We start from the raw sequence: 22,302 nt of genomic DNA, 5'->3' as shown, positions 1-22,302 counted from the left end.
CCACTCTCAGCACTGGGTCACTTTATTAGTGCAAATGGGGCCTTGCTGCTTTACCAGCCCCACACCTGAGGCCCTCCTTTGCTAAGCTGAAGATGTCAGCCCACATAAGTAGCTCTTGATCATCACCTATTGAGTAATGCCAGATACACTCATCCTGCCACCAACCACTGATCAAGCTGCCTCTAAAATGGATCGCAGGGCACATCCCTTGCTTACCTGGACCATGACAGAGACATTGGAGTACAAGCTGGACAGGGATAACATCACATCTCAGAACCCAGATGGCGTGAGGCAAAGTCTTAGACTTACAAATGCACTTAAAAACAAACCCAGGACCTACAGGAATCTGAGTTTTACTATGGAAGAACATGAGAGCAGGATTTGACCCTTAAAGCTGAGATAATCCCATAATTTCCAATGCTCTACTTGTCCAATTGTGTAATAAATAATTTAAAAGCCCACATTAAACTTTGCTTCTGAGCTTTCTTACCTTTCCATTTGTTTGTTGCAATCACTATGCTAAGAATATAACCCAAGGAAATGTCAGCAATCATTAACATGAAGATGTAATCCAAGACCAAAAAAAGCTTTGCCTCGAGAATTCATTACTTGAAAAAGAACTAAACATAGTATCTGAACAGTCAGTTATACCAATGCTAATAGATAAAAATAAGTTCATGTTCATAGAAGGTGCCAGGTGGGTATCTCCTTTAAAGGCCAGGAACACAATGTGTATGTCTGTACTGCTATGTAGTGGTGTTCTCTAGAATTATTTATTCTGATGAGTAGGTGCCTTTAATGGAAACCAATACAAAGAGAGAAAACAGCCCTTTGAGGCAGTAGGAAGCAAGATTCACAATGAGCAGAGGAGTCTGGGTGCAAGCTCAGATATCATGGAAAAGCCACCCAGATACTCAGGGATGAGAACACTATAAGGCTAGGATCCTCGCCCAGCTTTCACTGAAAGTCAATGGGATCTGGGAGCTTCACTCCTTTAAGATCCTTTGCAAATCCCTGCCTTGCTGCCTAGACAGAATAGGCCTTGCACTGCTCCCCAGTACATTTGACCTTTTAATTGAGCAATTGCACATTATGGGTGAAATTCACCAGCATGCAGAGGGCCCGCCCTGGGCCTACACACCACTACAGTTCTATTCTGAGAGATTAAGGGGGATTTAAATCGTTCAGAGCTGGCAGCTACCTTGGCTGACACCAGGCATGGAACGAGGGATGTCTAGTGGTAAAAGCATGGGCCTGTGCACCTTGAGTTAAAGAGACGGGCTCTAGCCCTGAGAGCCATAGTAGACTCATTTCCTGTGTAGATCAGATGAAGCAGCCAAGGAACACAACATGCTGACCAGGAGGCCCTCCGCACAGGGATGAATTTCACCCAAAACGAATTTCCTTAGGGCAGATGTTGAAACCCATGGCATGATTCCCAAGGATGCTCTTCAGAGACTGTTCCTCTTTCGGTTTCTGAGCCCTGCCCTGGTCTAGAGCCCTGCCCAGCTCTAAAACTGGCTTTGAGAAATCAGCGATTGCAAAACTCAGGGATTGAATGGAGCATGGCCTTTTAAACGAAAGCTGAGTCCATTGCTCAACGCAGCTCTCTCAGTTCACATGGCGAGAAGCCTGTCTCACCCATGCACAAACTGTCTGCCACATTTCCAGTTAAATAAAAGGTTTTAATTAAAACAGGTCCAGTGAGTCTCCTTGTTGGCAGCACATGGGTTGCTCAAAAGTGCCATGAAGCATGAATTAGCAGAGCAAGAGCCATAGTGTCAGAGCTAACACACCAGTTCCACCCTGGCTTTAATAAAAGGGTTAAGAATCTGACACCACTTTAGTGGAAGGAAACAGCTCAATTGCCTTCCGGTATCCCTTGCTGTACGGCAGTTATGAGCAGTAAGGTGGGAGGGAGGAGAGAGGGAGACAATCCTGAAAGGAAGGAGCCTGGCACACAATAATGCAGGCAGCAGCTTCTCTCAGATGATCATTTGGTTGGATGATCAGTCAGCTGGAGTACAGTTACATTCAGAGTATTCCCCCTCCTCCAGAGCGCGCTCTACATCCCTGCTATGTAATCAAGCTATTTTTTTTGGGGGGGGGGGGAAGGTATCTTTCAACTAAACAAAGACTAGCATGAAAAGGAAGTGAGCTTTCTCTAAAAGGCAATGGGATTCGGCTCTGATTTCTCTGGGCAAGTTAGGTCAGCCAAATACAAGTCTTTACCAATTTATTTATTTAAAATACATACTGCATGCTGATAACATTTGAAGAAATCATCCAGCTAATTAGTGTTGAAGTGCAATAGATCTCCTACACCTGTACTTTTGGCATCCCTGTTAATAGCTGATGAGGTTAGCATTTTAGTACTATAATTACAAAATTAATTAACAGTGATTAACTTGTCATTTTAAAGAGTTACCCTGACAATTTATCATGCGCTCCACAAACTTGAGAGAATTAGACTTTCACCACATGCAAACTATAATAAGTGCAATATTGATGGACAGGTCTTTGCTGGCTTATTTCTATGTGTAGGTCACACAGCAGTCTCTTATAAAGTTCAAGCTATTAAATAAATGTGGGTATGAAATTGACACAGTTGATACACAACCTTAGGGGTATTTTCTCTGAAGGGCAGCTTTCAACACAAAAGTTGCAATCTTTTTTTTTATTCAAAAGAAATGCAGAAGTAGACAGTGGAAATTTAGAAATCCACAAAACACCATCTGATATATTTCACTAGGAAGCAGCTTTCCTTTCTCTGTATCTACAAAATGGAAATCCCGCATAAGATTTCTTAAACATAATTTCACTGTATCTACTGAGAAAACTACGCTACAACAATCACTAGCTTGTTGTGAGGAGACAAAGAACAGAGAATGGTGTTTGAAGGCCATATGTAAAATTTAAAGAAAAAGTCCTCATATATTACAAAAAGGTAGAATTGAGAGAGTGTCGGAAAAAATGTGATTTTTTTTTTCTCCTGCAGGCCCCACTTGCTACTAGTATACAGTAGAACAGGGGTGGCCAACCTGAGCCTGAGAAGGAGCCAGAATTTACCAAACAGCCACAGTAATAAGTCAGCAGCCCCTCCATCAGCTCCCCAGCCCCGCCAATCAGCGCCTCCCCCTCCCTCCCGATCAGCTGTTTCATAGCATGCAGGAGGCTCGGAGGGGGAGTGGGAGGAGCGAGGTCACGGCAGACTCACAGGAGGGAAAAGGTGGAGTGGGGCAGGCCTGTGGCAGAGCCAGGGGTTGAGCACTCCCTGACACATTGGCAGCGGTCGCTCCAGCTCCGGAGTTGGTGCCTATACAAGGAGCCACATATTAGCTTCTGAGGAGCCGCATGTGGCTCCGGAGCCACAGGTTGGCCACCCCTGCAATAGAATAAAATTGTATGGCACAATTCCTGCATTGAGCCTGCTGACTTGCATATGAACTAGATCATGTCTTTTAGACAGACATCCTATCTTGATTTAAATGATGGGGAATCCATTACAGTCCTTAGTAAACTATTCCAATGGTAAACCTGAGAATATCACCACTCTGCAGGCTGGCTATACGGAAGATTTTCAAATCCTGTAATCATTATTACTCTTCTCTGAACCCTCTCCAATTTCTCAGCATTCCTTCTTGAACTGTATATACCAGAACTGGACGCATTATTCCAGCAGTGGTCACACAGTGCCAAATACAGAGGTAAAATAACCTCTCTACTCCTAAGGAAATGTCAGGCCCTTTGATCAGTATCACACCGGGTGTTCATTTGCAGTTGAGCATCCACATCACCATCCCAATTTTTTCAGAATCACTGCTTCCCAGGATAGAGTACCCCCTTCCAGTAAGTATGGCCTATGTTCTTTGTTCCTAGATATATACATTTAGCCATATTAAAATGCATACTGTTTGCTTGTGTGAGCTTACCAAGCAATCCAGATCGCTCTGTCTCAGTGACCTGTCCTCTTCATTATGCCTCACCCCCAATTAGTCACTTGCAAGCCTGATCAATAATTATTTTATGTTTTCTTCACCCCGTCATTAATAAAAGCATTAAATAGCATCGTGCCAAGAACTGATGGTTACCGGACCCCACTAGAAACACACCTGTTTGATGATGATTTCACACTTACAGTTACCTTTTGAAACCAATTGAGTAGCTAGCTTTTAATCCATTTCTTATCTTTTTAGTTTTCAATCAAAACATCATGCAGCACCATAACAAAGTCTTATAGAAGTCTATTACATCAACACTGTTTATTAACCAAACTTGTAATCTCAAAGCAGGATATCAAATTAGTTTGACATTTACCATAAACTCATGTTGATCAGCATTAGTTACATTACCCTCCTTTAACTCTTGATTAATGAAGTCCCATATCGGCAGCTCCATTATCTTACCTGCATCTATGTCAGACTGACAGGCCTATAATTACCTGAATCATCTCATATACCCTTTTTAAATATTGGCAGAACATTAGGGAAATTCCAGAAGACTGGAAGAAAGCTAGAGTTCCAAGACTTTCTGGAAATCAGTGTTCATGGTCCAGAGAGCTCTTAAGCCAGCTCTTTTAAAACTCTGGTGCAAGTTATCCAGACCTGCTGATTTAAAGATGTGCAACTTTAGTAGTTGCTGTTTAACATCCTCGGAGATATTAGTGGAGAAAATAGAATAGAGAACAGGTTTGTTAAAAAAATTGAAGGCCTTTAACTCAGAACTGGATTTGCTACAAAGCATTTTTTTTTTATGGGGTGCTCCTTAAATCAATCCAGAAACTCAAGCAGGTGCAATCTGTAGTGGGCTGTTAAGCAGTGCTTCACTCTGGAAGAAAAAGACTCTTGAGCTTCAGGATCTGCATGGGCTGCCTATTGGTTTCAGGATGATTTAAGGGGCTGGTTTTAGTCTAAAGAGCCTAGGACCTTCCTATTTGGCAACGTCTACACTGGGAAAATGCATTGGTTAGAGAACAACGTTAGCGCAAATGTGAAACATGACTTAGCATCTAGAGTAGACAGAAGCAAGCCATGTTTAAAAGTGTTTTGTGGTCATGGCTGTGATCAGGAGAGGCACTTGAGTGGAATCCCCCTAGATTTAAAAGTGAGGGGACAGCATTCCCCGCCGGTATGAAATAGCCAGTCCACTAGCCTTCAGGACAATCTTCAGCATTCTTCTACTTGTTGAGCCTGATGCAGAGAAAGGAGCATGATGGGGTTGGGCATGTGTGAGGGTGGGGAGTTCCGTAGGGGTTGAGGTTTGTTGGCAATTGTGGGAGTTTTCTTGTTCTTGCAATGTGTGTCAAGGGTGCAAAGGGGAATAGGGAGGTGCTGCTTTTTATATTTGTATAAATATTTGTAGAAACTGAAAACAAACCTGCAATTAAAAGTTTTACTTATTTCCTTGGCATCAGGAGAACTTTTATTAGGAAACAACAACAACATACATACATAATTTATCTATTATACAATTCTCCTCAATGCTTTTGACAGTTAATCTACTTCCAACAAACATTTCTCCTTAACACAACTTATTTTCTCCTGCAGTGAAATCAATATGAAAACTAAACTATTTTCATCTGCCAAGAGCGGTAATCTATACTGCACCCATCCCTGGGCACCTGACCTGTAAACCGTGACTTGACAATTACTCCTGTGTCATAGCAATGGATTAAGGTTAGAAGCAAAAGATACAATTTCCCTGCAAGATTCCGCAGAAGCTGGGTTTTCAGGACAAAAGCTATACTGATACTTATGAATACACTAACATCTGAATCTAGGCAGGAGAGCCAGGGTGGACTTGTAGGTAGAACCTGGGAGTCAGAAGCCCTGGCTCTGATGCTAATTAACCCTTGCTGTGCTTTCCTGTGTGAATCAACCTTTCTGTGCCATAATGAAATACCATAATGTCCAATATCCCTGGGAAGTAGGTGGACTCAATATACAAGTGCTTTGAGATACTGGGATATTTATAAATGCTAAGTATAATATTGAGGGCACAGATATTGTTTGAATCCTCTTCATTTGTGTCGTTCCTATGCAAGACCTTCATCCAATGTGCAAATGAAACTTCTGTACATTAGCAAAGAAAGGAGTACCAGGATATCACAATGGCAAATGATAAAAACATATGGGTCAGACCAATAGTCCATCTAGCTCAGTATCCTGTCTTCCACCAGTGACCAGTGCCAGATGCTTCAGAGGGCATGAACAGGAGGGGACAATTATTGAGTGATCCATCCCACTGACTAGTCCCAGCACCTGGCAGTCAGAAGCTTACGGACACCCAGAGCATGGGATTGCCTCCCTATCTTGGTTAGTTAGCCATTGATGGACCTATCCTCCATGAACTTCTCATTCCTTTTTGAAAACAGTTACTTTTGGCTGTCAACAGGTTCCACAGGTTGACTCTGCATTGTGTGAAGTACTTCTTTATGTTTGTTTTAAACCTGTTGCCTATTAATTTCATTGACTGACTGTTGATTACCTGTTACAGAAGGCCAAGATGAAAGGCCTGAGCTGTATAAAGAAATGGGTGATCAGCCTTTGTTCAGGTTCTGAATTTAAGGCAGATAAACTTGTAACCACAGGGAAAACCCAGTTGTGGGTTTTGAAGGTGCACCTCAGTCCCTCCTATTCTCTCCCTGTAGCACATAATAGTCTAGTCTCCTGTAGGCTGTAATACTTTGGCCACATTTTGGTTTTTGGGTTTAGTGTGCGGGTGCTGGGTGGTGTCCTGTGATATACAGGAGGTCAGACTAGATGATCTAGTGGTTCCTTCTAGTCTTACACTCCAGGACTATGACTCTGCACTAAAATCTACAGAACCCTAGGCTGAAGTTGGGGGTGACCTGTTTGCAATAAGGTAATATATCTTACACTGGGAATGTCTTATGTTGTACAGTGCTCAAAGCGCTTTGATGCATGTGTATAATGCTTTGAAAACAGAAATTGTGTTCTTTAATGTACCCAGCCCCCATCATAATGTCTGGCCCTTCTGGCTGTTGCTGGGTGCTATTTCATATGTATGTTTCTCCAACATCAAGAGGAGCTCCCAGGATGAACAGACTCCCTTTTCTATTTGTCAGTCATAATAATTGAGGCTCTGAATACAGTAGTTTGAAAAAAGTCTAGTTTATTGCACTCTCTCAAAGCACAACAAAAATAAAACAAAATCAAAAGTACCGAAATAAAGGAAAGTAAGGAGGTTAAAAGTGTTTCAAATTACCACCTGGGTTCAGGTGGTAATTTGAAAAAAAAAAAATTACACAAAAAAGTCCCAACAATTTAGAAGGGCTTTCAACACCAATTAATATTAATGAACAAAGCAAAGTACAGTATTATGTGGTGTACAAACAGCAAGCAAGCTTGAGCCATTACCAAGACGACCTGTTAAAAGTGTAATAAAAGAAGTGTCAGTATTAAATAAGACCGTTGTCAAGGACCAGATGCTCAGATACAAGGAGTGGGGAAGATGTCTTGTCCCTCCTCTGAACTGCCTGACTTGGGAGCTGCCACAAGATACTCTTAAACTGAATTTCCACTTGCCAAAGGGTTCTCCAAACATGCTTGTATAAAACAAACTATCTTCAGAAGCTGAATCCACTACAGTGCAGTGCCCGGCAGACTAAAAAAATAAACTCGGTGGCAGTCTCCATATACAGATGAGAAAGAAATCAAAACAGATCAGCTGTCAAAGGGAAACAAATCTGACCTCTCCCCAATCACCCCCGATTTAAAAATCAGACAAACCAAGTCAATAATACACATGCTATATTTAAAAAAAGTGAACCAAGTTAGTTCTCTCTCTACAGTCAGATTTACATTTAAACCTTTCACTGTGTCTATTCCAAACCAAGTGCAGAATGAGCAAGAGCTATTTTGAAAGAGAGCAGAGGTTAAAAGGAAACATGTCTTTTTCTATGCATTGACTCCCAGGTTCTCAATACTGAATTCTCTCTCCACATCTCCTGAAGCTGGCTCATTTACAGCATTGGTTAGCAGCTGTTTAAACATTCTGATGATGTATGAGTTTAGAATGAACACAAAAAAAATTCTTCTGCTTACATCAGTGAACTCAAGTTCTTTTCATCTACAATTCTAGTCTTTAAAAATGAGGTATCCTTTAGAGAACATTTAGAATATAAAGAAAAATAAACAGCACTGATTAATTTATTCAGCACGTTGCCCAGTTCATTAAAAACCTCTGCTGTAACATTTGTTAAGACACTTCAAAATTTAGCTAATGTAGCTAAAAATCACAATATTGTTAAGCACCTCCCCACAATATCACAAACTTTTTATGGGAGATTAGAATTATATATAATTCTATCAATTGCCATATTTTTTTTTAAAACTGTCTGAATTTGGTACTTTAAAAAATGAGTCCACGCCATAAAGCACTGGCTACAGGCACAAATACAGTGCATCAGGTACAAGGAAAGCTGCCTCACACAATCCTGCCAATGTACCAGAAACCAGACCCACAACTTTGCTGCTATTCCAGCCCTGGGCCTCACGGAGCAGAGTCAGTCAGTTTCTTGATGGTATGTGGGGTGGACAAATGTCCACCTGAGATTAGGGCAATTTCAAATGTCTCATCTGTGAATGAAACCAGGTATTGAACCCAAATGTCCAGAGATGGAAGGCTAGTGAAGCATTGGAGATTTTGAAATAAAAATGGTCCAAACAATGTTCATGTTGACACCTGTGCTGTAGAATACATTTTCAGTTCCTATTGGGATCATCTTAAATTCATACGACACGACAGACAGACGGCATTTCTTTAACTGGAGTTTCAAGTACAAGAAGAAATTGAGAAATATTTAATGTTTCTGCTATTGAGAAATATTTAATGTAACTGAAAGCCGTCTCAAAAGAAGTACATATATATTAGTGTGCATGCTGTTGTAAAATATTCACTTTCATTGCTAATAAGGTTAACTTACAATTATATTTCCAAATGAGCTGCTAGGGTAATACAATTTAACAATTTCAGTATGCCACACTTACTGTCTCCCAAGAAATACTGGAACAAACCTATGAATGCACAGTTTGGGGTTATTTGACAGGTCAGTTTTTTAGTAAAAAAAAAAGTGCTAATATTGCATGTTAAATACAAGTGGCTTTAAACCCCAACATTCTCTAGGCATGTTACTGGAAATACAAGCATTGCTCTCTTGTTATTCCACCGCTTCACATGCTTGAGTGCCTTCATATCACTTCCCATTCATCTTCAAAATCATCAGGGTGAAGCAAAACAGAAGTGTCACTACTTTTTTGCAAGCTATGAGAGTGACTGAATGTTTTCGTGAGGCGCTGAAGGAGGTATCCTGAAGAACCAATCGCCCACAGTTCATCTAGAGGTGTCACTGCCAAGCAAAAGTTATCCAGATTTTAATTAAAGCAGTATGTTCCAGTTGCAAACATTCAAAAAGCAGCGTATATTTCACTAAATTTTTCTAACTGGACCCAGGGAAGATTTTCTTTTTTTCTCTTCTTTTTTTTTGTTTTTTTGGGGGGGGGGGTGGGAGGAAGAGAAGAAAGAGTGAAATTATAAACGCTAAATGGATGAAAGAGTCATGGTCAAATAACAAAAACAGCAGCACTTAAAAATAGTATTTATCTTTACTAATTCATTTGAGCACCATCAGGCAGAACACAATAGCTATCATAAGGCCAGTCTGTGAAGGTTTCAGATCATCATGAAGAACTGACTTGCCTGTTAAACAAGACACAGTCCCTGGAATCTTCTTCCAGTAGTCTCCTGCTGGGTTTTTGTCAGTAATGCCATACCGACGTGCTACATCTCCATTTGGACAGCATGCCCAAACAGTTCTTGTACTTATAGCCAGCTGACATGCCTGCAACCCTAAATGGAAACACATGAAGGAAATAACTAAATGCTTTCTTATATGAAACTATGTTACATACCGTTTAATAAGTAAAGCAGGTGAGATTGACGTATTTTTATATAAACCTGTAAATGTCTCATGGGAGACGTCTCTAGCATTAAAGGTACCAAGGCTGCCAAGTTTTCCACATTTCTTTCTTGACCATCCCCTTGACTTTAAGGCGGTTGCTCAAGCGCGAGGGCAGAATTTGGTCTTAAAGAGTTAAGATGGACATGATAACTTCCTCAATATTATGAAAGTGGGAATAATCTTACGTTCATTTAACTCCCTTTAGTCAAACTGAGCTCAAAGGATTGTGCAGAGTAACTATGTGGATGTATATAATTTCCCCCTTCCCTGCACAAGGGCGGATTCCGCCCCCAGCTCGCCCTCCTCCTGACAAAAATGCAGTCATTTCTGGAGTGGAATGTGGGAACTTCTTAAAAGCACACAGCAACACTACTCAGCCATTTAGGACAGGAGGTCAGGAAGAATACTGTATCCAACTTAAACCAAACTTTTTGGCAGGCAGATGGAATTTGTCCAGGACAAGGGGATTAATACATGTAGATTTGAAAAATGAGAAAGTTTTTAATAATAATCACATGGGTGCAGGACCCTGGTTTTTAATCACATTCAAAGACAGAACTTCCAGGTGCACAGCAGGCCCAGACACCTTGCTGAGCATTGCTTTAGTACCATCTCAGAGGGAAGAGTGCACCACTCACACCTCTGACTGCAACAACTTGGAAACGGTGCAGTGCAGCCTGTTCTACAATGGAAGCACTTCCAGAATCTGAAATTTCTCATCAAGGGGCCTTTACAACGTTTAGTGAAAGTGAGACCATATTTAAGAGACACGTACTCAAGTTAAGGTAAGGATTATCTGGTAACCAAATCAGTCTTGTTAATCACAACAATCTAACACGCTTGGCATTGGAACTGCTCACTAACAAAAACAGAATTAAAGTGTTTCAGGGATTGAATGTGTGGGAGGAAGCACATAGGAATATTATTGTTATTTTTACCTGGTACATGTTCCCAGTCAGTGCCTACTGGCATTTCTTCTGTAATTCCTATTCGTACATGGACATTCCATTTGCTATCAATTGCCCATAGCATCTGATCATTTGGACTTGAATGAACACTGACCAAGTTTATTCCCACTGGCTAGAAACAAAAACAGTACTTAAAGTCTCAGCCAGTACAACATTTAAAACAGGACAATTCACTCTCTTACAGAGATCTGCTATGGAAGTAATAAAATATGTCAGACTACAGACAAAACAACCAAAAACCTAAACCCTGACAGTTTTCCAAATACGGACCACACTGCATAGTTACCGTGTAAAATGTAATGTTTCCTCTACGTTAACGTGTTAAGGTTGCAAAAAAGGAAATAATTTGGGCCTACATAAATTGATGCTACTTTGTTTTCAAAATCTAATTGTTTTATTAATTAAAAATGCATATTTTAATTTGCAACATCCAAGTTCAGTAATTGCAAACCTAAACTTTATTGTTCCAATGTTCATATAAGCAAATCAGTCAGCACTGCAATTCGGATAGGGCGAGATTAAAAATTATTTGTAAATTCAGAAAGAATCTTCCTATACAGAGCAACAGATGCACCAATTCATTATTTTCTTACTGCCTTCTCAAATTCTCCCAGCACATTTACATCTTGACCTGTATTGACAAAACCACACTGGACATTTTTAAAGAGTCCAACTGTCTCCATTTGGTGACTTGCCTCCACTGCTCCTACCCTCACTATTACTGAGGGGGTCTGGCTTTGCAGGTTATGTCTACACTGTGAGCTAGGGGTGTGATTCGACACATACTCACGCTAGCTTTCATTGAGCTAGCACAAGCATAAATAGCAGTACAGGTGCAGGATGAGCCATGCCAAATACAAACTCAGTTTCAGGCAGGTATGTACTTGGCTACCGTGCTACCGCACCTACACAGCTATTTATACTTGAGATAGCACAAGTATGCATACGCAAGGAGAGGAATCACACCCCTAGCTTATAGTATAGACATGGCTGCAGATACATGTTCTTCGGGCCGGATCACCCACATTTTCTCTAGAAGATCTGAAATCCTAGTTTCCTGGGAGCCCAAATGAAACATTTCCCTCACTCTATTCCCAGGCATCAGTCCTTACTCAGTGAAGACTATCACTGAACTCTGGGGAGCTTTGAATGAGCAGGGGGGAAACTTATCTGCCCTTCAAAACCAAATGTTTCTGACTAGAATATTTGGTGTGTATCATGTAAGGGGTTGTTTTGTAGCAAGGTAAGAGTCAGGAAGCTTAACAAATGCAAATATAATCTGAAAAAATTGCATATCAAAGCAAAAACAATGCTTCCCTCTATATGAGCTTTAGGAGGGCTTCACTGAACATGACAGATACAGCTTTAAAAAGGTCAACATCTTACAAGAAAATGAGGTATTTACTATCATGTATTTACAATAATTTGTAAGCACCTAGAGTCTAATCAGGGTAATAAGTAATAGCCAATAAGGATTTGTCAAGAACAAATAATGTGAGACCAACCTTATTTCCTTCTTTGACAGGATTACTGGCCTAGCGGATGGGGAAAAGGATGTAGATGCAATATAACTTGATTTTAGTAAGCCTTTTGACCCAGTCCCACTTGACATTCCCATCAGAAAATGAGGCAAATGTGGTCTACATTATATTACTATGAAGTGGGTGCACAACTGGTTGAAAGACCATCATACTCAGAGTATATATATCAATGGATTCCTGCCAAACTGGGAGGATGTATCACTTGGGATTCTGCAGGGGGGTGTCCTGGGTCCAGTACCAGTCAATATTTTCATTAATGACTTGGATAATGGAATGGAGAGTGTGCTTGTAAAATCTGTGAATGATACCAAGCTGAGAGGAGTTGTAAGCACTTTGGAGAACAGAATTAGAATTCAAAATAACTAAGAGAATTGGTCTGAAATCAACATGATGAAATTCAGTAAGGACATGCATAAAGTACTACATGTAGGAAGGATGAAAAAAATCAAATGCACAACCACCAAAATGGGAAAAGGCTAGGCAGTAGTACTACCGAAAATAATCTGGGGGTTGTAGTGGGTTATAAATTGAATCTGAGTAAACATGATGCAGTTGCAAAAAAGGCTAATATTCTGGAGTACATTAACAGGAGTATTATATGTAAGACACAGGAGATAATTATCCAACTCTACTTGGCACTGGCAAGGCCTCAACTGGAATATTGTGTCCAGTTCTAGACACCACAGTTTAAGAAAGATGTTGCCAAATTGGAGAGAGAGTCCAGAGGAGAGCAACAAAAATAATAAAAGGTTTAGGAAACTTGACCTATAAGTAAAGATTAAAAAAACTGGGCATATTTAGTTTTGAGAAAATTTGACTGGGGGGGCGGGGGTGGGGAGGGGGAAACACACCTCATAGCCCTTAACATATTTGAAGATTGTTGTTATAAAGATCAATTGCTCTCAATGTCTACTGAAGGTAGGACAAGTAGTATTGGGCTTTATCTGAAGCAAGGGTGATTTAGAAAGGCCAGATGTTAGGAAGAAACTGACTATAAAGGGAGTTAAGCTCTGGAATAGGCTTCCACCAGAGGGTGTGGAATCTCCAACACTGGAGGTTTTTAAGAACAGGTTAAACTAAGTCCATCCCTGAAAGGTACAAGCATTCCTGGCCCTGCCTCAGCACAGGGAGCTGGACTACCTGGCCTTCCAAGGGTCCAGCCCAGTGATTCTATGTTCTCACATATGTGCTGGGCTGCATGGTCAATGTGAGATACACACAGTTGCAAGTATCTCTGCAAGTACGTAATTTAGGAGCACGCACATACACGCACAAATCTACACATAGCCCTGTGCCAAACTCAGCTCGTGCACATGTGGACTTGCCTGCTTTGCATTTAACTTTAAAATTCTGTCTGGCTCCCTCTCTCACCCCCCACTTCTTTCCTTTTCAGGCTAGCTTCATAGCGCTCTCTAAACCAGCTATGCTTTTTATCCCTGTAAAGACAGTCTCAAGGTGCCTACTATAGTATCTGCTTTTTGTGACATGCTTTTCATGTAGGCTAAAAGGCCAGGGAAGATCAGGCCTACACAAAAGCATACTCTTTCTCCACTAGCTGGGAACTTGGCCTTTGCAATCTTTAGCTCCTAGGAGATATACCAGGAGAGGCAGCAGGCAGGTCTCGTGCAACATTTCACCTACCAAAGAAATTCTGTGGCGTTTCAGGAACTTAAATCAAGCTTTTTTCACTGGAGGTGACTCATCAGGGTGGACATACCATCAACTTGACCATGACATTTTTCACACCTACATGCTATATGCTCTTAAATGCCCTTTAATCTATGCACAGAACAACACTAAACTCACCCTCTTATCCAGTCATCTTTTTTTTTTATATATATATTTCTAGAAGGCTTTGTATACTTTATACTTATGCTAAACTGTGAGCCATGCTCCCAGGGTACCTTGCTGTAATGCCAATATACTAATAGGTGAACTCAACCTCTGGTCTATGTATCTGTAGAATCTGTCAGAGAAGATGTATGTTGTGTTGAAGCTTGCCAGATATCAGTGTAATACGTATAGCTCACAGTGTGTACTAAAGAAGATGGATGATTTTGTTGACTCTTGACCAATATGCCTCTGTACCAACCTACTGCAGTACAGAATATCTCCAATTTTGCTGACTTTTTGTAAACTATTTTCAAAATAAGATAAGCAACTGGTAAGAACTCGTGCATAAGTCTTGGCTAATGTTTCATCAATCTTAAACAACTCCTGTATAAATACAAATAGGCTTGAACTCATTCTTTTGAAGCAGCCCTACAATGCAAGGTATTATACTGAAAACTGCTTCCGGAAGTGGGTAAAGTATGGCTTCTTTTCATGTTGTGCTGTTTTAGGTTTGACTAATAAAGCTGAATGAGCCTGGATTATTTGACATCTCATCAATAATCTAAATCAAACCCTAACCGTTCATTTTACCAATTTCATCCCTGGTGGAAATCTGAGTGCTAAGATATGCACTTGGAGAGATGAGTATCTGCCCTCATAAGAGCATCTTTCCCACCTCCTATTACAGACCTGAAACACATGCTACATAATTGTGTTTGCCACAAGTTAATTACACAACTGAACTCCTGAGTAACTCCTTACCATGGACTTTAAGAGAACCATTTATGGAATCGTAATGGAGATTAAACTTTCTAGCACATCTTGTTAAACTTTTCCATTGTGTTTGAGTGTAACAGAAAAAAAATCACAGACAAAAACATTATAAAAACCATGACACTAACATAGCATTTGCCAACCATCACCGAGTTTGTGTTGCATCCCTTTGCTCATTCTATTTATTTATGCTGTCAGCTCTTTGATACAGACTTTCATGTTTGTGTATTGTACTGCACAACGGGACCCTGATCTCTGTTGCAAACTCTAGGCAGTATTGTAATACAAATAAATAATATCCCACAACCTGTGTCTCATACTTTGTGAACAAGGGAGGGAAATTAATTTCCTAACTATGAGACTAGTCAACCCTCCATGGAGATGGGGGGAGGAGGGGAAAAAACACACCTTTCCTCATTTCTTTCCCTCCCCTCCTCTTCCATCTTTCCTTTCTCTTTCAACTATTCTCCTTTTCCAATATTGTCTTCCTCTTCCCATGACTAGTATCAATCTTTTTCTGCCTCCATTCCCTTCCTCTCCAATATTTTATTGATATACTTACCATTTTTAAGCCAACAGCCCAAGCCCTACCATCTGGGGCCAACAGCCTGAGCCCTGCCCATTTCTCCTGATTACCCACATTTTTGATCATCCAATCTGGCTCCAGTCCCAATTAGATCAGATAATTGGGGTTTTACTGTATATGTTTATTTTTCCACAAAACATAAAAACTAAAGATTGCATGGCAAATGGATTTCTGGGACTGATAATGGTAACTAGATAGTTGTGCAAGATTAGATGGTGTTTTTTTCCCATTACTACTAAGAAAAGTATCAGTGGAGGTATATAAATCGGCTTATGTTTCAAAGAGCAAAAACCTTGCAATTTTACACTAAAACAGTCAGACAATTCTCCCTAATGTTTGCTCAATTTCCATTAGCATTAATGGGATTTATACACACTTACTGATTGTAAAAGATGCCATATTTGTAATTTGTACAGTGGTTTGGTATTTTTAAAAGAGTAGCATACAAGTCTCCCAACTTTCCCGATCAACAGCAGACATGCCAAAAACTTATTTATAGGCTTTTATGTGGTGCTCATCACGATAGTCCCCAAGTCCCTCACAAACACTAATGAATTTAGCCTTATCACTCCTGTCAGGTAGGGGAGTATCATTTTTACAGATGGGGGCAACTGAGTCAAGGAGAAAATCAATCTATTTCCCAAGATTGCAAAGGAAGTCTGTATCTGAGCCAGGATCAAAAGCAATTTTCTCCCAGCCTTGTGCCTTAACCACACCATCAGTATGTCTTCACCTATTGGGACGGAGGTTCTCCCACTCTTCTCAGATACTGAGACTAAAACAGACTGTGGTTTTCAACATTTAATGCAATGTATCTATAAACCATGAATATTTGGTTTTCTCTCTGCGCCTACAAAATCATTTTTTGAAAGCAAGATTCTATTCTAAGCATCTAAGTGCTTGGGAAAAATCAGTGCTAATCAAACAGTTTATAAATACAAATAAATTAAAAAGGAAATACGTCAACTTCCAAACATTCATTGTGAAACGACATTAAGAAATGACAAGACATAAAATAGACACAACTGAAATGTTTTTCACTAGCTCAGTAGTTCCACTTAAGTTACCAGTTATCTCAGTAAAAAAAACTGCAGAATTAATCAAACAAGCCTGAAAATTCGAAGTCTTTTTTTTTGGCTCCTCTCTCCTGTCATGGGAAGTGAAGGTAGAAAAAAGTTCTCCACATCTGTGTGTAGAGTTCTGAAGATTCCATCTGTTAGACCCTGCTACCCTTGAGGCTCTGCTTTACAGCTCTACTCATTCAGATTCAGGAGGACTGAACAGGACTCTCCTGTCAAAGCCAATCATCTTTAAGACAAATTGGTTGCTACTCAGTGGCGGAAGGCTCTCCACGACTTCTGAGGACTAATCTAGGAGTCTCTTCAGCATGTGTAGCCTAGGCTGGAATCAATCCCAAATCAGACACAAGTGTCCCACATTACCAGTAGATTAGTCTTTTTTGAGCCGTTTCTGTTACCTGGAAGTCTGAATATTGTTCTGGGTTCTATTACCCAGAAGTCTCCTACTGAGTAATGTCTATAATAAGTGTCCAAAATAAAGGAGGTAAATTAAGGAGAGACATACGTGGCAGAGCTAACCAGGTGTGTATAATCCTTTCAAATAAAATTCTGCAGTGGCTAAGCACTTCTGGCATTGGAAAAAGGAAGAAAGTGTGAGATACACAATATAAGAGGTCTGTCAAACTTTTTGCATTCAGGTTTTTTAGCAGCAGAGTGGACAAGAAGTTTGTTGAATTTAATGCTTATTTGTTATTTGCAGAAGAGGATCAAGCCAGATACACAATGGCAGGAAAGACTATGAAGATTTGTTCTTGGAACCCACCTGTTTTTCCTGTTAGAAAGAGCAGCACCATCAGTAATGCCAGAGAACAGTCAAAGCAACATTAACTCTATTTACAGAAGAGCTAGAGCAATCACTTATTTTCTCAGTATGGCTTGAAATCAGAGTGTTAACTAGTGTACATATGTATGTATTACACACAATATTCATATTGTGTGTATAAATGTTGGGCAATTATCCAGCTGAACTGCATTATTTTTCCCACAATGCTGTTCATTCTTGTTCCCTGGTACCTCTTAGATACCTTGGCACAGGACAACTCATAATTTGACATAAGTGGATAGGAAACAGCCAAGGGCAAAATATATTAACATTCTGCCCCTGCATAAGCAGAGGAGGTACCTTCATGACCAGTATCTAGAATGCTAGTATCCACAACAAAGATTAGAAATGTACAGAACAAGTTAAGAAACTGGTACAATCCGGTGGGTTGGATCTCAGGTGACATATACAGTACAGTGCTTTCTAACTTGTTTCTATGGGATCATTGTTTACAAGTGGCTTTGGGGGCGTATCTTTGAAGTACACCTTCTGTGTAAGGTGAACATGCTGAGAGATAAGAATTGCTTCCTGGAAGGACAGTATGTATATCTCCTTTTCATAATGTACTGTTTTACCTTTACACAATACATTTGGCTAAGTTTGGTTATTTGGTCAAACATTTTTCATAATGAATCACAAGTGTAGTAATACGTGTAGCCATCCGACAACAGTATGAATCGTCCTTCCTAACTCATAAATGTACCAGATTTCTAGAATTTTTTGGCACCTAAGCTTTAAGAACTCCATATTACATTAAACATACATCTTGGAAGGAAGATGGGCCAATACTCTTGACCTCTCCTATACCCATTTCAAACTTCAAGCTCCAAAACATCTCTCTCACAAATATTTTAAGGTACAACATATGAGACCAAAAAACCCACAACAAGGTGTAGTCAGCCCAAACCCAACTAACTGTAGTCAAGTTGGTCATGCCTAAGTCTACGATTTTGGCATTGATGTTACTAATTGTGAATTTAAATCAAGTCAGTGAAATCTTGCAGAAGACTGGAGGTGGGGGAGACTTGGAGAGCAAACCAACCCCGTACTCATGCTGCAGTGGTAGCTCCCGTCCTGAGCGGCTGATCCCAGCTTTCCACATCTGCCCCTCTGTAGATTGAGACAGAAGGGCAGACAGGCCAAATCTGAGTGGCACTCAGACAGGAGCCACCACTGTAGGGTGAGTGTGGGATGAGTTCTCCAACACCCCCTGCCACTCCAGCCATTTCCAAGATTTCACAGGCTTTATTTGGGCCACTGAGAACCAAGCTACTGAGAAATGTATTTTCCTAGAGGAAATCCCCAAAGAAGCACATGGAGATCTTCAAAAAGAGCAAAGCTGCATGGCTCCTGCCAGGAAGGCTAATGCTTGCTCTCCAATCCCTGCCCGCCCACGCACCCCTCCGCACCTTTTCATTTTTTTTCCCTGCACTTCTGCTGTGAAGTTTACTTAAGAAAAACAAAAACAAAAAACTGTGCCAAAATTGTAGTCTTCCTGCTCAACTAATCCAAAAGTTCTCTCAAGAATATTCAGTATAATATATTTCTCAAACTCTTTCCTTACAAAACCTCATCAGGACCACTTAACATGCTTTAAAAACTGTCCATACCACACATCCATGCTATTGGCTTGCTTATTTTCTATATGCTCAAGATTAAAAGTGGGGCAAAGCTAGAATAAAACCCGTTAAAGCCAAGCAAATTAAAAGGCGTGCCAAAAAAATTTTCAAATGGTTTATACTGTGTATATGTACTGGCAAAGACACTCACACATAGCAAAATACAGCGTGGGGTAATAGAATGCTTTCAGGGGCATAGCTTCATTACTCAGCCATCACAAAGGTGAGAGTTATACAAGTCACCCTAAAGGATTGCCAATAGAGTCCTTATACCACCACATAGCGCGTATTTCGTGTATGTTAATATTTTACAGAAAAGCCACTATGAATATTTTAGAGAGAGTTTTAAAATATTTTGCTGGTATTATATTTGAATCCTTCCACTTCTAGGTCACCTTAATGCTCTAGCGAAATAAGAGTGTGTTAAATGCAGGTATATGGTTGCAATAGAAATACTATTTGGATATGAAGTTGTTTTATTTAGTTTTAGTACTTGATTATCAAGGATCAATTTTCCAAAAGGTAGAGTACTTTGGCATGCAAACACACATGCATATTTGTGCATGCAGATCTACAGTGGCACATACAATGACTAAAACTGCATGCACAATTTGGGCACTAAATACCTAAAAATCTATTTGCATGCCCAAATACCAGATTTGCACCTACAATTACAGTAACTGCACTTGAAAATATAGGGATTGCAATACAAAAACTAGTTCATATGTGAACCTCAGTCCTTAGCATTTAAGCTTCTGAACCTCAATAAGATCACCTCCATAGTTTTGGAAAGCATAGGATGCCTCATTGAAAAAGGAGGTTTCAGAGTAGCAGCCGTGTTAGTCTGTATTTGCAAAAAGAAAAGTGAGCTGCAGCTCACGAAAGCTTATGCTAAAATAAATTGGTTAGTCTCTAAGGTGCCACAAGTACTCCTTTTCTTTTTGTGTAAAAAGGAGGGGATTTTTCAGAGAAGCAAGCACTCTAGATTCTAGTTTCAGCTCTGTTCTATGCTGTCTGTGGTAATGGTCATCATCAAAGCAGTTTTTAAAAGTGTTAATCCATGTTATTTAAACATTCTTAAGAAGTTTGTGTTGCAAATGCCATAATGGAGCCAGTGAACAGAACCCTGCTAATTTTACAAGCCAACACAGTAGTTTCTCACTCTCCAAACTCACCAAAGTTAGTACAAGTGACCTTGCAAAGCCATTTATACAGACAGAGCAAAACTAGATATTCTATTAAAAATCACAGATTATTAAAAAAAAAGTCTGTAGCTTGGTCTGCCGAATTAGGAACAAATGCTTTATGTCGCTGAAGTGCCTGGAATCCCACTCTGCATATAGCTAATGTTTCTAACATGGATGATTAATACACAGAAAGAACAGTGTCAGATCACATTTGGGCCAAAATACAAGCTTTGAAAATGGAGTTTTTTACTTAATATAAGGTCAACAGAAATGTTGCCATGACTATTTCATTTTCAGTTGGAAAAAAAAATCAGTAAGCATTTCTCTGGAGTGTTTGCAACACAAGCATTGAGCTAAGGCAGTACATTGAAGTCAAAAAGTGAAGTTGACTAGAAACGGACCACAAACAAAATTGGAACCAATTCATTTATGCTCATGGTTTAACAGAGAAATATAAAATGTAGATAGTATCAAATTAAAATTTTAATAGTTTTAATAATCTGAATGTTATTTATAACAAATATGCTTTTTTCAAAAAAATTTTAAACTTGCAAGCATCTTCTTTAAACAGCCATTGTTCCAGGACTGAATATAGCTCTGAATACGAGACCAGCATCATTTCCATACTTTAACCTGATTCAAATCTGCGGGGACAACCAGAAGCAGCCTCGGAGAGGGTTTTTTTGTTTTAATTTTTTTTTTTTCATCTTAGCTGTTTGAAACAGCTCACATGTTTGAGCACAAGTCCAAGTGGAGAAGCTGAGGCATCCCTCAGGTGCACACTCGTGTTTAAGTTTAAGCACATGAATAGCCCCATTGGTTTCAGTAGGACTGCTCACAAGCTCAAAGTAACAGTTATAAGTCTGTTTATAGTATTGGGGCCTTAAGGTATGTCTACACTGCAAAAAACCTCACGGAAGCAAGTCTCTTAGCCTGTCATTTGAGACCAACATGGCTACGATACCACCGCACACAAGAAATTCTACTGTAATACACAGACACAGCAGGGCAAGGATAAGGTTTGTGTGCTGAACTTCCTGTCTTTGGTGCAACAACAAGCAAAAGACTATGTTAATGTGACTAAAGGCTGAGATTTTAAAGATTAACATTATGAAAAAAATTCCTATGTCAAAAATGTAGCATGAGTGGTGGACCTTTAAAGAAACACAAGTACTGCTGGACAGGTTTTCTTCAAACTTTCCAAAAAACAAAACTCCCCAACCCATTTCCCCTTACATGAACAGTAAAATTTTTTCAATTACCCTTTGAACTGAAAGTTATAAACCTTTAAAAACTGGACCTTATAGTAACCCTGGCATCTCTCTCAACCACAGTTAAATGCATATAAAGACAGTTGAACAGGTATAGTAAGTATTAACAATGTGTTCCACCTAGAACAGTCACAATGCCTGATCTGGCTATTGCAGAATACAGAAAGTTGGTGAGTAAAATACATTGTGATTAATCTTCCTAACAAAAACAATGAACCAGGAATCTGTGTCTGTTATTACTAGTCCGATCTGAAAACTACAAGCAAATGTTGCTCAAAAGATACTCTTATTCTACAGACTTTGTCCCTTTGAAGGTCTCTCACTTCAGGTTGACTAGATCCAGTCCTTCTTGGCCTTTAAAACCAGATGAGTTTAAGCCTACTGTGAAATGAGCTGCACTAACTCTCTCAAGCATCCAGAAACTGGTGCTACAATTACAATTTTGTGTGAATTTATGCCAGGATGAATCATTTTATATCTCAGGTTTCAGAGTAACAGCCGTGTTAGTCTGTATTCGCAAAAAGAAAAGGAGTACTTGTGGCACCTTAGAGACTAACCAATTTATTAGAGTATAAGCTTTCGTGAGCTACAGCTCACTTCCTCAGAGGTGCCACAAGTACTCCTTTTCATTTTATATCT

The 22,302-nt window shown here is 39.9% G+C and overlaps 1 protein-coding gene across 5 annotated transcripts in view; it reads right to left on the bottom strand.

The window, feature by feature from the left end:
• Nucleotides 1-7,117: 7,117 nt before the first annotated feature.
• TECPR2 (tectonin beta-propeller repeat containing 2) overlaps nucleotides 7,118-22,302 on the bottom strand; it is a 72,846-nt gene continuing 57,661 nt past the window's right edge. For 4 of the 5 annotated variants that reach the window (XM_073349691.1, XM_073349690.1, XM_073349692.1 and 1 more), the window contains 3 exons: nucleotides 10,921-11,062; nucleotides 9,721-9,870; nucleotides 7,118-9,370 (listed from right to left, as the gene is read on the bottom strand). In XM_073349691.1, coding sequence (XP_073205792.1) covers nucleotides 9,213-9,370; nucleotides 9,721-9,870; nucleotides 10,921-11,062 — 450 coding nt within the window. In that variant the 3' untranslated portion in view covers nucleotides 7,118-9,212. Of the gene's footprint in view, nucleotides 9,371-9,720; nucleotides 9,871-10,920; nucleotides 11,063-22,302 lie in introns of those variants that run through there. The other variant, XM_073349694.1, reaches the window with a different exon arrangement.

This window comes from Lepidochelys kempii, chromosome 6 (assembly GCF_965140265.1).
Source record: "Lepidochelys kempii isolate rLepKem1 chromosome 6, rLepKem1.hap2, whole genome shotgun sequence".
NCBI classification, from domain to species: Eukaryota; Metazoa; Chordata; order Testudines; family Cheloniidae; genus Lepidochelys; species Lepidochelys kempii.
Note: the sequence above shows the minus strand (reverse complement) of the source record. Positions and strands in the feature narration are given on the sequence as shown.